The sequence below is a fragment of the Lonchura striata genome, chromosome 3 (genome assembly GCF_046129695.1).
Source record: "Lonchura striata isolate bLonStr1 chromosome 3, bLonStr1.mat, whole genome shotgun sequence".
Lineage (NCBI taxonomy): Eukaryota > Metazoa > Chordata > Aves > Passeriformes > Estrildidae > Lonchura > Lonchura striata.
Window position 1 is genome coordinate 43,110,987 of NC_134605.1, and position 16,654 is coordinate 43,127,640.

The window sequence follows — 16,654 nt, forward strand, 5'->3', positions numbered from 1 at the left end:
TTAAGAAAATATACATGTATGACATTTACATTCTAGTGAGAGGACAGATTTATTATTAAAGTGCCTAGATATTTAATCTCTTTCCCATTTATTACAGAATCATATAAAAGAAAGATCTATTAGCAGAAACTGGTACCTGTTATAGAGAGAAACATCATTTTCTATCTCCCTGCACTTCTAGGAAGTGAATTATACACAAAAGGACAGATGACTATGTGACTTTTTTAACATGTGGTATCTTTACTTATCTCAAGATCAAGGTATCAGAAATCACATTCAATGTCACAACACATAAGGGACTAAAGTTACATTAAAAATGATGCTGCAAAAGTAAACAGTGTTGATAAATTGGAGCAGGCAATGCCTTCCTGTGATAAAACCAACAGAGTTAAGTGGTTACTTTTAACCCCTTTGTTTCACATACCTCAAGAGAAACACTCAAGTTGCACATAAACAGGTTAATAAACTTAACACACTTTTCCTTTCCTCCTTACTTAAACCATTAAAAAAAAAAAAAAAATTAGGTACACTAAATCTGTAGTTTATGCAGAAAGAGAGGAAGTGTTATATGTGCCATTACATACAATGTCAATAAAAGCCTCCTTTACCAGTAACTGAAATAGTAGAGAGGTCCCAAAGAAAACAAAACTCAAGGAAAAGAAAGCTTTGTCTATGCTGAAAGGAGTTATTTTAAAGTTTTATCCATACAGATAAAGAACTTACAAGGCTTGCTTCTTTTTTCCCTGCTTTACCCAGTGATTAAGACATTTTTAATCAGTCACATACTCAATATGAAGCATCGCCCTTTACCTCCAGCTTTATTTCACCTCAGCTGGCTGCAGTCCAGTCATCTATCTAAAGTATGCTCCAAAATAAAGAAAAACAAAAGCAAAACAAACAAAAGGGAAGGAAAGGGAAAACTAGCACTATGTACAGGATAACCAGTTCAACAGGAAAAGCCTGCCTCCTTGTGGCTCAACTAGCCCTAAATTAGATTTCTCCAGTTCCTTCCATTACACCCAGTAAATCTAGTGAGCCACGAGAGTAACAGCCTTCTAGTTCATGGCAGTTTGGGGTTTTGGTTTTCAGGGGCGTGGAGTTGATGTAAACAAAAAACGTTTCTAAATGTAGAACTACCTATGAAAGTGATCCAATCACTCCTTACCAAAACACTGCTTTTAGCCTTCTCCTCTAGACAGGGTGGAAAATGATAGATATTCCACTTAAAAACAACTGAGATTCTTTACATGGCAACAAATGCAAAAGCTTGTCAGCCCTCTGGCACCTAAATCCGGAAGGTTACAAACCTAGGTTCAGCTGTGGCTTACCCTTGCAGGCCTCTCTGGATGTCATAGCTTTCACCAGTAAATCCCCATTCTGCCCACAGATCTCCTTCTGGGGATGCCTCTGAGGATTTCCCTCTTGGCAGCAGCAAAGCATTTTTGGCACTTTCAACAAGATGTAGACCTTCCTTTGTCCAGCCTGAAGGGCTCAATTACATGGAGCTACTTTCTTAATGCCTAGAAGACCAAGTTCTTTAGAAATCAGCTGGAGTTTTTGGCTGGTTTTGGTGTGGGGTTTTGTTGTATTGAGTTTTTTAATTTCTTTTTGATGTCAACCCAGTCACTCTATTGTGCAAGAGCTTAGTGGTTCAACAACTTAAAATCTGTGTGACAAATATACAAATTCACACCAGTCAAAGGAGGGGATCACATCAGGAAGACTTTGGCTTTCTAACCATCTTGGAGAAGCTGCCCCATTTTTATGCAAGTGTGAGACAGAGAGTATGAACTACTTTTGCTGTGGCTTAGGAGATTTATCCATGAAAAGAAGGGAACTTCCAGTCTCTACTCCAAAGGCTTTTTAATATAAAACACATTTAATGAACATAAAAGTAGACCACATTTTTTTTCAGTCTTACAATTATTAGGCTTTCAACTTGCTCTTTTCTCTGTCACAGCCTCTGTATGGGAATCATTTCTCTAACCTTTAGACATGTGAATCAGATTCACTCTTTCCAATCTACAACTCGGTGATCCAGCTGGAAAGGAGTCAACTGAACATGGCTCTTTCCTATTCACAAAAATTTTGATTGGAGAATTACTGGAGGGAAGAAAGGGGAAAAAGAACCCCAAAATATTTCTGTCCCCTTCAAGCATATCTTGAAGGAAAGGCTTTGATTTTACCCTTTTCTTCTTTTCAAGCAAATAATTAAAAAAAAAAATAGTTGTACACACCAAATTCCAGATGTGTAATACACCACTTCTTTCTACTACAGTTTTTATGCCTAGGCCCAGAATGAGAAGCATTGTACCTTTTTTTGGGGGGTTATTATTATTTATACATTTACCAGTGAGACATCTTGTGCTTTTAGACTTTTTCATGCCTGCTCAGACCCTACCAGGCCAATATACTACACACAGAGTGTGGACTGCACAACTCTTGAGACGGGCCAAAAACTTTATCAAGGCTGTATCATACCCTGCAATATTCAAGCAGCTTCACAGGTCTTATTAGAAAGGTTGTAAATTAAGAACCAAGACAAGCAGGAGCTTAGATTGACTCTGACACTATTCTAATGAGAAAATTAAGTCAGAAAAAATCACTCTTTTCTCTTAGTTAGGTGCACTCCTGGCAGAGGGCAAACACCTTCAACTCTGCTAAAGAGAATTGATGGTGTTCAACACATCACAGGACTGGGTGCCATATCAAACAAGTCCAGTATGTCTGAATAACATATTAGGTCTGTGTATGGCGAAAAAAAAATAATCCTTATGGAAAAACACATTTTCTGTTTGTACAACCAGATTTGTAATTAACATGCAAATTACTTACACAAATGAAGAACTATCCCCTCCTGGCTTTTGTAATTTTATAGACTGAAAACAGGAGAGACCACAATTTATTGTAAGTTGTGCTCTCCTATAAGCAACTCTGTTTCCATTATATTGAAATAGTGGGCAAGTAAAAAGGACTGTATTATGTCATACACATCAAGAAATTTACTACAGCAGGGTTTCTGCTCATAAGTTTAAGACAGTTTGTGTTTTTTTGCTTTACACCAGTGTCTGACACTAAGTTAATAAGCCTTTTATTCTAATTCAAAAGCTATTACACTACACACATCTTCCTCTACTTACATTTGCCTACCTACGCTGAAGCCTGGGATTAAATTTTATGCTTCACTAACAGAAAACAGAATCCTAAATCACCAATCCACATATAATAGTTAATTTCCCACTTATTTCTTGTGGTCACAGTACCTACTTTCTTCCTCGCCACAGCCTTCCCTTAAACTTCCATATTTTTAAATACAGCACTGGGCTTCAGCTCAGGTCTAGGAAACGTCTCATTTACTTGAAATTATTCCTTACTAAACTTTCCCAATTACCCAGACTAGTAAGGTTTACTAAATTTTGTGCAGAATGACACAAAATAATGCTACCGAAGCAAGTAACAGGTTCTCTGAGCTCTTAAAACCATCATAAAAACTGCTACTAATATCAATAATAAACAGCAACAGGTTCTAGCAGATTAAATACCAGACTCTTACTCAGAAATACTGGTTTCCTTCCTATTTTATTCTCACCAAGTCTTCTAGGTGACCTTGGGCAAATCACTACCCCCACACTGCAGTTCCCCAGCAGTAAAAATTAATTGAACAGAATTGCAAATCTGTCTGGAAACTCCAAATGTAACACACCATAAGAGTTAAAAATATATTTCCCTATCTGCAGATACATTTGCCTTGATAGCTTTTCTTTATCCCATTATACAGTATACAGCAGCAGTGTAAGATTGCTTTTACTTTCTAAATACACTCTGGTGGTTCTTCAAGAAAGGCTTTAGGCTACTGCCTTGCTTTCTATCACATGCTTGATTATTTCTGCCATTGTATCTTCTTTGAAGGACCAGGAGCTTGTATGTGGCAATATATACTCATACTTACTTGTAATATATTACAACAAAAGTCACTGTTGAACACATACCTAAGGTACAGAGAGAATTAAAAAAAGGACAGAGAGGCAATTATCAGTGAGCACTGACTCATTCTCTAAACCCTTGCTCACATAAGTAGCCATCCAAGTATTTGCTTTCACAGCCTGACACAGGAACAAGTCATCAGCATTTTTACAGGGAATAAATACACTGATGAACCAAGCTGCATCAAAGAAACATAAAAATATTCCTCTTTTTATATATCAGCTAGACCTACAAAGCACTATTTTCTTTTAACAGGAGGCAGTAATTCATTAGCAAACAACACCGTTCGAGTGTAGTGCACTTCATTCAATTGCCCTCTTGCCCTATTTTGGGTTTTTTGTAAAAAACTACATAATTATGAGATGCTTTACATCTTTCCTATTTCAAAATAGAAAACTTAAACAGCAGTTTCTAAAAGCTCTTGATTTTGCTAATCTTTATTGCAGGTGAAACACCACAAAAGAAAAAGCACTTAATTTTTCTAAGCAGGGACATTGGAAAGTGGCAACTTCGTCCAAGTCATGCCACAAAAACCCCTTCTGATTGACACAAACATGAACTGTGATGTGCTTAACTTCCAGCTGTGCTCCTGATCAATGAATTACTACAACACCTTGAAAAATCTATTTAATAACTTGATGGCCAGAATACTGAAAAATTACTCATGTATTGTCCGCAGGGAAGTTCTTGAACACTAATAACACTTGTAACATGAGCTGCTGTAAGGAGGAAGAGACAGACCTTCCACGCCATAGACACAAAACATGACAAATCCGGCAATTTCCTGGAATATTGCAAAACCGGTCGGAAAACGGTACCCTTCAGAGACAGCGCTGGCGAGAAAGGAAAGTGCGGTGCACCCGAAGGGAAAATGCATCAGCAGCTCGGATCCCCGCGTGCTCCCCAGGTGGGAACACGAGCCCGAAGGACTCCGGTGCCGGCGGGAATGCTGAAAGGGGCAGCCGCCCTGTGCCGGGAGCGGAGCGGAGCCAGGCGGGCCCCCCGCCCCGGGGCGCAGCCCTGGCCCTCCCCACCCTCCCTTCCCACACCAACTTCCCCCGGCCCGGGACGTAGCCGGCTGCAGTTGGCTCAGGAGCGACGCGACGGGGCTGAAATCGGTCTGAAGTCCACAAAGAAGCCATCTGCCCCCGGGAAGCGGGCTGGACAAGGGCGGGCGGGAAGGGGGAAGGAGCAGCCGGGGCAGTTTCACGCCGCCTGGGAGCGAGCGGTGCCGAACACATCCCCCCGGCCGCCGCTCCCGCTGCCAGCCCGAGGGCCCGCAGCGCTGCCCCCGGCCCGGCCCGCGCCGCCCCGCCGCCGGGCAGGGAGCGAGCGCACCTTCCCGGTCTGAGCTCTCACCTTCCTCCTGCCGCCGCCGCCGGCCAGCGCGGCGCTGCCGCCCGAGTACATGTAGTAGGCGATGCCCAGCACCCAGAGGAAGGCGAAGCAGAGCAGCAGCCGAGACCTGCGCCGCATCCTCCCTCCCGCGCCGCCGCCAGGCCACCAGGAAACGGCCGCCGGCAGCCGCCGCCTCCGCTCCTGCCGCCGCCGCCGCCGCGCAGGGTCAGGGGGCAGAGGGCGAGCGCCCGCCCCCCGACCAATCCCGCGCCGCCCGGCCCCGCGGGGGGCGGGCCGGCTCCGCCGCCGTCGCCATGGTTGCAGCACGCCGGGCCGCCGCCTCCGCCGCGCCCGGGCCGGGGGCTGCGCGCCCCCCGCAGGGCGGGCGCCGGCACGGCCCGGACCGGCGCCGTCCGCCCCGCCCGCGCCGGCCGCCCCCGGGCCGCCCCCGCCGGCCGCGGGTCTCCGCGGGCGCCGCCTGAGCCGGCCCGGGGGGCGGGCGGCGGGGGGGAGGCCGCTCCCCTCCCGGAGGCGGCGGGGCACCGCGGGACTGCGCCGCTGTGCGCCTCTCTACTCCTCGGAGGTGTGCCGCTCCCTCCCCGCTCATGCTGGCCGATTACACGGAGACTCTCGGTACCGCAAAAACTCCAGACTGGCCCCGGTCCGCGCCCCCCGCCTGCCGCAGCCCGAAGTGTCCGTGGCCGCGCTCCTGCAGCGGTGCGCGGCGTCCCCGCGCAGCTGGGCCGTGGGCAGCGCCCAGCGGCACCTCGGACGTGAGCGCTGCTCCGGGCTCGCAGCGGTCGGTGGTGGGTGGCCGCGCCCGCGTCCAGTGCCTCCTCCAAGGACCGCAATACAGTGCTAGTGTGTGGGTCTCACCTCCTTGGAGTTGTCTTGCTCCCCTACTCATGCTGGGTGATCACATAGAGGCTCCCTGGCTCCCAGAAATTCCAGACTGACCACAACACGAGTTGTGTCTCTGACTATTTTCAGAACGGAAAATGTGCTCTATGAAGGTGTTTTCCTTGAAGTCGCTTGAGGCAGGTAGCAAGGCAGGTCTTCATTACGCCTCAAAGATCAGAAAGCAAAGTCATGTCAGGACATGTCCACTGCCCTCTGCATGATTTTATTGAAGAGATTTTTCCATGGCCCTATGGGACACATTAAGGACCTGACAGCCCACTATCCCACTGAGGTCACATACCTGCTCCGCATGCACTTCTGAAGTCACCACTACAGCAGTGCCCAGTCTGGAAACATGGGCACCACTAATGCAGGCCTTAAGGGATTTCTGGGGGATTCTGCCTGGATCTTCCCAGAAGGGTGACCCAGTCAGGCTCTGCTCTTAGAGGCTGGTCTGTTGATATGGAGGCACTGCCTGGTAAAATGATCTTTCTACTTACCCAGTTCCACCCCTGAACACCCCAGGACAGACACTACAGTGCCGCTAGTTCACTGACTCGCATCTGCACAGCTCATGCTGCTCTTATTCCATGCCAATGAGTTTCCTGTTGTTCAGCATTTGCTGCTATCTCATCCCACTGTGAGACGTCAAGAAATGAGAACACAAAACAAGAGACGTATTCTCTAACAATTAAAAAGCACCTCTATTTCAGAGGCATAATATCAACTCAAAGGAGAACATTCCTGGTTTTGAAATGTTTTGGGTTTTTTTCATCTCACTGTGCTTTATCAATAGACTGTTTTACTCCCACGTGTTCCAACTGTACCCCACATTTCTCCTTGTCTCCATTCAAATGTCAGGCCTCTGCTAGTCCAGCCACACTAGTGGCTACACAGTCTCTGTAGCAGACTGCTCACCAGGCTGGGCCAGGATGTGGCCAGGGGGTCTGGCATAAATTCTGTTGCGTAAGCAGGAAAAGATTCAACAGCTAAAATAAATGGCATCAAAAACTCACCTGCTCACCAGCACAGTCATTCCACTGACAGTCTTGTCAAGAAGGTGAATTGTGTCAGTGTTGGCACTGGCTGGGCAGGAGTTGTCTGGCATGCAGAGATTTCAGGGGATAACTGCATACCTTCCCACCTGCCGGAGCACTGCTGGAGGGATAACATGGGTAAAAAGACAAAGGTCGGAATCCCAAATAAGTATCCATTCAGGGAGTGTAAAACAAAGAGATTGATTTCTTCAGAGCAAATGAATCTTTCAATAAACTGAGCATTATGAATTTAGTTTGGAGGGAGTTGGAGACAGACACCCAATTTGGGCAAAATACGAGTTTTGAAATCTAATAGCTAGCATCTATTTGAAGTGATGTACACTGGAGAGTATGGGCTGCCAGGGGACACATGTATCTTCTAGATAAGAGTTTTTGATTTATCCAGAGTGTGTTTGATGCAAGTGAGAGCAGTTCCTCCAAAATCACTGACTGTGACTGCATCTAAAGAGACACATGCACACACGTACACACATAAACACACCTCACTCCAAAGGTAAATTTCCGTTAGCAAGGTTTTCTATATAAGTCAGAGGACTCAGTTGCCCAAGCTTGGGAACATCCTGATAAACTCCCGTTTCTTGAGCTCTACAATGAGATGGAGAAGTAACTTTCCTGCTGCTGGGGGATTCTTTCACTGGGCAGGTCTGCTGAGGGAAAAGGGTACTTTGCATGACATATGTCCCCACAGAAAATATCATACACTTTCATGTGCTAACTGAAGCCATAATCCCATTAACTATACAAAATCTGAAGACCACTTAGTCTATAAACACCCTACAAAGCCTACAGGAACTTTTCTTGCCCTTTTCATAGTCTTAAATATCTTGGGATGGTCTTCCTGCAGCCACAGGTATTTTCAGTGATTTTAGCGATGTGCTTAGATAGATTTTTCCCTTTCCAGCAAAATTAGCCAGCCATGCATGTGCAGAAAATTCTTCCATAGCTGCAGATTTCACAAGCTTATCAAAATAATCCACTGCACATGCTCAACCACAGTTCTCAAAGGTTTTTAACTCAGTCAAATCAAAACTAATTTATTCTCAAACAAGCAAATACATGCCTACTTCAAGGAAGGCTATTTCCATGTCAGAGTTCATTTTTCATCCTTCTGCTGATAAATTACAGAAATGCTCAAAAAAGGTTGTAAGAGTCTATTTAGATCAAGAATTCTTTTTTCCACTCTTCTGATATTCTGAACTGGCTGAACCAGTTTTGTTCAAGTCTTTCCAAAATATTCACATTTGGACAAAGTCCCAGTCCGGCAGATTTCATCCTGAATCATTTATATTTCAGAGACCACAGAAAACACAGAGGTTTAGAATGGAAAATGTTACATTGATTTAACTCTAGGAAAAACTGCCTGTTCTATTACAATGCATTTGCATACAGATATCTCCTTACTTCAAAAGTCCTAACATGTTTAGTCAGCAAAGAAAAGCTGAAAAAAAAAATGCACTTCAATTAAAGGAAGGAATTCAAGAAAAATGTAAGATATTTAAAAAATATTTTTCCAGTGCATTTCAAAAGAAAATATTATCATATTTTAAAAGCAGCATTGCTAGAATGATTCATGGACTATAAATGCCTCTGTATCAAGCAGAGCCCTTTAAACAAAAGAGATCAAGCATTTGAGAGTACAAATGGGAGTGAAAATTACAGAAAGAATCATCAAAACTTTGCCTTTGATCTGCAATGCAGACTCGTAGATTTGAGGGACAGAATTGTGATCTAGTTAGCTAGGGTGTAAACCAGAGGGAACATCACTGAACTCATATGAAAGAGGGTACAAAACCAGCCACAACCTAATTTAGACAACACAAAAGTTGCTCATCCATTTGTGGAGTTACATGATCTAGTCAAAGGTGAGCAAATCCTTCTGCAGGGCAAATGGAAAGCAGTCCTCGCCTTCAGGAATAAGTGAGTCAATCTCTTACTCATGCTAGCAATCTTGTCCTTACAAAAACAAGAAGAAGGATTTTCAGATCAGGTCCAAAACACAGAAAATAGGTATAAAAGGCTTTAAAAGGAAAAAATATAACTGATCAAGATGTCAGAACCTCTTTACATGGAAGCTAAAGTGATCAGGTTCATATTACATTCTTTCAAACCTATGCAGTTATATCACAAAATAAATAATTTCTCCTCTGAGAAAGATTACTTATTAGCCTAATGTAGGGTGTTTTATAACACATAAATCACACATTGACATGAAATTTAAAATACATCTGTAGAGGATAGAGGCCTACTAATGTCTTGAAATCTTGACTCAGCACAAGCCCAGTATGTGTTTGTAGTGCTAGAATTCTGTTTGTCGTGAAAGAGCCTGATCCTGAAAACATTTATGTAAATGTTTAACTTCATTCAGTGCGTATTCCCATTGGAGTCAGTTGGACTGCTTAGACATTTAAAATTATATGCTTATGGCTGAGTACTTGAAGGACTAAAGGCTAAGTGCAGCTAGCAGGTCTGAAAATCTATGTAGGTGTTTTGCAACTCCTCATTGCATAGTGGTAACAATGAGAAACAGACTAACTCCTCAGCTAAAGACTTGGGGGTCAACATGTCCTTTCCCATCTGTTTAGATGCCAAGAACTATGTTTGTTTAATTTTTCAGCGGAGTTTCTGATGCTACCCAGAGTAGGCAGACGTGCTGGCAATATCATTAAAAAGTGGCTTACTTCCAGAAAATCTTGTTACCCTCCAAGCATGTTTTTTGAACTGTTAAAACCCCAAGCAACAATATTGTACATGCACATGATACCTTGAAAACAGTGTGTCACCGTGCCTGACCACAGGGTTTGTCAGGCAAGGTCCAAATACATTCAGGCATTGCAGAACTAAAGCTCTCTCATCCTAGACTCTGAATTTGAAAAGATAGTATGTTCTCTTTTAAAGCATAAAATAATGGCTATTTCCTCTGATAACACTGCTTTTATGCTGTTTCCACATTAGAGATTGATCAACACATTACATCATGCTATGCAGATATTATAAACACTGCACTTTCTCACATGAGTTTGAAGTATCAGCTTAAGCCCTCATGCTTCCAAGGCAAATTATCCAAATCTGGAAGCCTTTCCTCTCTATTAAATAAAGTTTAAGGTTCAACATTCCTTGGAGTAATTCAGTTCAACAAGGAGAGGAAACAGATTCTTTTCCTATGGGTGGTGAAGACAAAGAAAGAACAACTCAGCCTTTGCTCGGCCTCCCGCTAAAGATGGCAGAAGCCAGAACAAACTGCAGTCCCACTGCCAGCTATTCTTCCTGAGTCACTTTGCATGTTGGATTGAACTTCAGCAGAACAAAATAAACCTCTTGCAGCGTCTGTAGGCTGCTGATCAGATATCAAAATGTGATATGGCTCAGAAGTCTCTCTCATAGGAGAGTGATGAGAGATGAAAGAGAGACTCAGCCGTGGAGAGAGACTCGCAGAAACAACAACCTCACCTTTAATTGAAGTAATTTGACACTCCTTCACTGGAATTATCTGAATTCCGAAGGTCATAGCTGCCAGAAGTGGTAAAGAATGATGATCTACGGTCTGAGACGAGGCAGGAAATTCCATCCTTTCCTCTCAAGCAACACTATGTAGCAGTGGAGTGCAGCTGTAGTACTATAAGTAATTTGAGGCTAGGAGTAAACACTATGTGCTAATGCATAATACACAAGTCTATTTTTGAGCAACAAAGACAAATGGGAACCCATCAGACAATGGTGCTGTAATCTCAACTGGTGCTTTGTCCATTCACATTTATAATCCAGAGCAGTAAGGCTACAGCCAAGAAATTTGAGAGTATCTATGATACAAGTTTGCTACAGCAAAGCACGGAAAATGCAGCTAAATTACCCTACAATCAAATTCATAGAGATTAAGAAAAAAATTTTCCTTAGTCAAAGTGGTTTACCAAAAGCACCTCATGTCTTTACATAAAGATTTTCATAGCTAGATGTTGCATCATCATCAGCTTACCACAGGGAATGTCATAGAAAAAGAGAAAAAGAAAGAAAAAAATGTAAAGACTGAAAGAGGCATGGTAAGAGGGGAGGTGAGAGTACAAGGAAGAAACATAGGTTTTGTCTTCCAAAGCTGCTGCACCATCTGCAGTTTCTGAATTGAAAAGATTGATAAGTGGTGCAGATCACCAGCTACCCAGGATATCAGACCCATATGGCAGGGAGAACCTGATGCTTAGTGAGTGCTCAGTCTAAGTATTGTAAATGTTTCTCTTCAGTGATTGTGTATCATTCAGAAGGGCAGAGGAGAAAACTTTTCCTTGCTATACAATATTTTAGATTCAGCTGGATAGCATTTTCTTACTTCTTCCCCACTTCCCTCATATTAGGAGTTAAAGCATGTGCTTTCAGTCTAAGACATGGCAAACAGATCACCATTTCTCTGGAGAAACATTCTAATCAATGACAATGGCAAGTCACATCAGAAATGCCATCATGAACAGGCTGAATACAGCTCAGATGTCTTTGATTAATTTTTTTAATATAATTTTCCATCTTCATGCTATTGCCTCCCACTCAGGTGTACGTAGTGGAGCTCATGCCTCAAAAGTGGTGTGCTGCCCATAGCAACCTATTCCCACTGGACATAGTGCAATCTGACAGTTAGCAGTGCTGTACATCCTCTGCACCATGTGAAGGACACCAATCCCCCCACACCTGCCTAAGCACCACATCTGCTTTTTGCATTACAACAGTGGCTAAACAAATAAACCCCAGAGATATATTTTTATCAATGCTATGTATTGTACTCCTGGATATTGCTCAAGAATATTTTTCACTGTGCAATTAAGCACAGTATTTTCAGACAGCACGTATTATCAACAAATACATTAGTTTCTCATGTTCCTTTTGCATATTTGCCAATTTGCAAAATTTTGTGTTTCGATCCCTCAATCATTATAACAAATTACACAGGTCATCTCTATCACACTCAAGAATGTATTTCATACAATAGGGGAAAGAGATGTTTCTTTCAGTTCACATACTCTCCAGAAGTTACATATTGATTTCTCCCAAGTTTAATCTTTCAGTACTTTGGAACAGACAGTAAATAGGCTCACTTACCACAAGAGATGGAAATTGACCCCATTTGTAACCTTCATGACCAGTTCAGCTTCAAACCTTTATCATCATCTGCTAAAATCATGAAAGACTGTTTCTGAAAACAGGACCAAAACCAACAAACCTCAAGAAATTAGTCTTACACTCTTCCTCTTCCAACAGAAGGAGCCAGATCCACCCTCTACATAATACAACTGAACCACAATGACCTTGGCCCCAGTTCCTATCACAGAAAATAATTTGAAAGCAAAGCTTGGATTTCCCTGCAGAGACTATGTATTTTCCATTGCCTTTGTTCTTTCAAGAGTTTCAAGTAGAGGAGCAACTGTTTTCTTCCAAGGAGTTAAATGTCAAATAAAAGAACTTTCTCTCCTTGTCCTGTGAGCTGAAGGTGTGTGACTTTGTCAACTGAGGTTAATATCCCTTTTCACATTCTACCAGGCTATTGCTCACTGTTTTCTCTAGCTTTCAAAACTATATCTGTACTAAGAGACATGCCCCTTGGGGAGAAGTGGTCAAATAATGGTTTTATTTTTACTTGTAGATTAGATTTTTCCAGCACATAGGGGTGTAAATGAGGCTTCCCCTATGAAAATAACATTTCTTGCCTCAGGAATTCACTGTAAGTTCAAGACAGCAATATTTTGTTCCGTTGTAATCTCACACACACTGGTGTAAACTGTAAATTGGGAGTGAGTCTGTAGAAAGCCAGGTCATTACAACAAGTTAAATTGATGTAAGCTGAAAAAAAAGAATTGGGTTTTCCATAGAGCTCCTTCTCTTAATGAAAAATGGTAATATACAGTGGAGAAAAGAAAAGCACTTCCAGAGTCCAGCACTTCAGCATATATGTCTCACCAAAGTATCACCACTGGAAATGTAGTGCATGAAAATGCTCACTAGCCACTGTTCCAAGGGCTTTTGTGCAGCAATGGGGGGATGACAGGGGTGACAAGGGTGAAGAAGGCACAGAAAGAGAAAGAGGAAGAGGGAAAGAGAGAGGGAGGGGGAGAGAGAGAGGGAGAGGAAAAGGGAGCAGGAGAGGAAGAGGCAAGAATTGAAAAAGAGAAGACATGCCCTTCACTTGGTGATGTATGGGGATGTAGTGCTTGGGTCAGGTAGCCCAGCAATAGGGACTTGAAGCTTTTGCACTGTAGCCTCTCACACATCACTTGTTAAAGAAAGAAACCTCACACATTTTGGGAAATGCTTCCCGCTGTGATTCTGGGAATAGAAAACTGTGATGCTGAACAAGAAAAGCACTGTTTCTGGTATCATAACTTTGCAAGTAGCACTTCAACTGTATACTTTTTTTTTTTTTTGGTACTGTCTGAGTCATCCCCTCTAGATGGATGTCCCAGGACACTCTTACGGGAACAAATATCCTTGAGCGTACTGCCCCATATAAAACATTTACCAGCTATTCTCTCTGTGTCCTTGTCACAGAGGAGCTCACTAAATACTTGCCTAGGGACACAGATGTACCTGCAGAGGTACAGTGTGACAGTGGCAAGACAAATGTGCATACACTGTGCTGACCTTGACAAAAATCCTAGCAGTCAGCAGCAAGACCCTGTCTTTAACCTATACAGTCCCTGCCAAGCCTGGCAGTGCCTCACCTAAACCATTATTTGTCTGAGCCACCTGCCCTTTTAGGATCCTGAGCCATCTGCCCTTTCAGGATCCTGCATGTTACTTGTGATGGAGCAGCTGAGGCATGGAGTTCCTGCTGAGGAGAGGGCAAGGACAATGGTGGCTGGATGCTACAGACACCACCACGCCTGAAGGCAAGCATCCCATCAGGAAAAGGGCCATGGCACTACACCTCAGCCAGCCACACACATAAACAGCGCAGAGAAACGCAGTATTTAAGAAATATCTTCCAGTGCTCCCACACTTCCCCAGGACACTGTCCAGACACTGGCACAGAATTTCAGCCAGAACAAAAGGAATATCCTCAGTGCTTGAGTGTCATGGTTTTCCCTGCTTTCTGATGGGACCCTGCCAAAGGCTGAATGCAATGGGAAGCCTCAGCTACTGCAGACCCCTCTTAGCTTTTGTCTTTCTCTTTCCTGTTCCTGCTTCAGTTTTTCCGTTTCACAGATTTTGTCATTCTTCCTGACAGGCAGACTTCTTTTAAATTCAATAAAGGGCAGTGCAATTTCTTGCTTTAATTAATCACATATTTTCCGCCATGTGAGTAAATAATAATTAACCTGGCAGCTGGAGGTACCTTGGGTTAGATCATGATGCTCTGTGTTGGCTTTCCACAATGTTTCCTTGCTGTCCATGCTGCTTTCTTGGCTAGATTATTTCCAGGCATACCATGTGTTTGAGTAACAATAACAAACAGGAAAAATGAAGCAGTTCATAAGATTATTATTTTAGTTAGATTTTCAGTTCTAAAAGCCAAAAAACCATCAGCAGTCCCAATACACTCAGGAGAGCTGCTTTGTTGTTTTTTTTTTTTCCTAGTCACTAAAACATTGAGCTGTTATACAGTTATATCAAATAATTTGATAGCACACCAAACAAGTTCAGAATCCCACTGGTGCTTCAACAGCTGCATTTGATCAGCCATGAGCTCATATCATCACTCATGGAGAGAGAGAGGGGGAGGAAAGATGGGAACTTTGGATCTCAAATGCATGTCAGGGTCCCTCTGCATATGTCATTCTATTAGTTCTTGAAAAATTGTACTATGTCAATACACAGGAAAAAAGACTTGAAAGAAAAGGCCTCCAAGAGCCAGGAGAACCCAGACAGGGTTCCCACATCCCACACCCCCAGAGAAGGAAGTTTACTGGAGGAAACTTGAGGCAGTAGCTAATAGATGCTAGAGGACTTAGTGTGCTTCTGACATTCTAAGACATGCAGAACCAAAGGGCATGTACCTGAAAATATGAGAGAAGTCTGAATTTACCAGGTGGAGAGGTTTTACTTTCAAAGGCTAATAAAGTCTTTAGAGAGGAACCTTTCCAGTGTAGGAAACCCTGCTAGAGCTGTGCTTTTGTCCTGCATGCCCCATGGCAAGTGACATTATTTAGAGCTGAGAAAAGTTTGAATAAACTAATCAGTTGAGCCAAGGAGCCTTTTCAGTGTGTAATCAGTTACCTCCTTCCCATGTAAGTTCTCTGCCAAGGTTTTCCTCTGCTTCCTTGAGAAATGCACAGAAGCTTTCAGACTGGTCTTGCCACAAGCAGGGGCTTCATGGGAGAACTGGCAGCCCCAGTGAGCTAGGAACAGCAGACACAGAGCTCCCAGTCTCTGCCAGAGAGAAGTGGCTGCTCAGTCCCTCCCAGGGCTGTTCAATAGCTGTCTCTGAAACGGTCTCTGAAATGGTCTGGTCTCAGCCTCCTCAGAGTGGATGAGAGTCCACAGCACAGCTTATGATCAACATTTGCACTTGTAACAGGTACCTGTGTGAAGGGACCACAACCAAGTGCCTACACTGCTCTTAGCCCTACTGGGCTGGGATAAAAACCAGTAAAGAAGCCTTGGTAAAGCCAGCACCGATCCTGTTCCTGCTCTATGGAAAAGAAATGCAACATCGGTACAGAGGCTGTTGGCCCAGCACTATTCAGAACCATGAAATTTGCTAGAACCAGCCAAAAAATTTATAAATACAACTGGAATTTACTGTACTTTCAGTTCATTGTTCCATTTAGATCTCCAGGCGTGAAAACAATACCCTACAGAGAAAACAAAACAAAACAAAAATAAAAGCAATGAAACACTTCAAGTGAAGGCAGGGTGAATACCTTCTGGAAGTAAAAAGATATATTTTGTCAATTGATTACACAGATGGGAAAATCATACAAGCAGTGGCAAGGTTGACAGCAATTTGGGAGAACTGGAAGCATCCCAAAGGCTAAGGAAAGTATCCTCTTCATCCAATGCTTCTTGACATTTTCTCATAGACCAAGTTCACAAATTGTGCATTTCTGAGTTCAGACAAAACCTTCCAAGCTTGTCAAGAGTATGCATGCTGCAATTGCCAACCCAGAGGTGTAAGACTTCTAGCTAGAGGTACTGCCATTTCTTCTCTTTCTTTTTTTTTTTTTTTTCATGGAGATGGCTCTTGTAACATCTTGACTCCTGAGCAAGATGAATTCTGTCACTGTGCCAAGCCTTAACACTAGGCAATGGAGGGCAAAAATAAGGCTTCAGACGTGTCCCACTTATATGTCAAAATACTGCAACATTGACAAGTACTTTAGTGCTGTACATTCCCTGAATACTAAACTTCTTCTTGGTACTATCTTGTACTATACAATATGGCTTGTTTTATACTTTAG

General features: G+C 43.1%; 1 protein-coding gene across 1 annotated transcript in view; it reads right to left on the reverse strand.

Annotated features, from left to right (window-relative positions):
- The window catches only part of GALNT2 (polypeptide N-acetylgalactosaminyltransferase 2), an 86,098-nt gene extending 80,554 nt beyond the window's left edge, over nucleotides 1-5,544 (reverse strand). The window contains exon 1 of the mRNA XM_021527143.2: nucleotides 5,344-5,544. Within this exon, the coding sequence (XP_021382818.1) occupies nucleotides 5,344-5,460 (117 nt within the window). The 5' untranslated portion in view covers nucleotides 5,461-5,544. The remainder of the gene's footprint in view (nucleotides 1-5,343) is intronic.
- Between the last annotated feature and the right edge of the window lie 11,110 nt (nucleotides 5,545-16,654).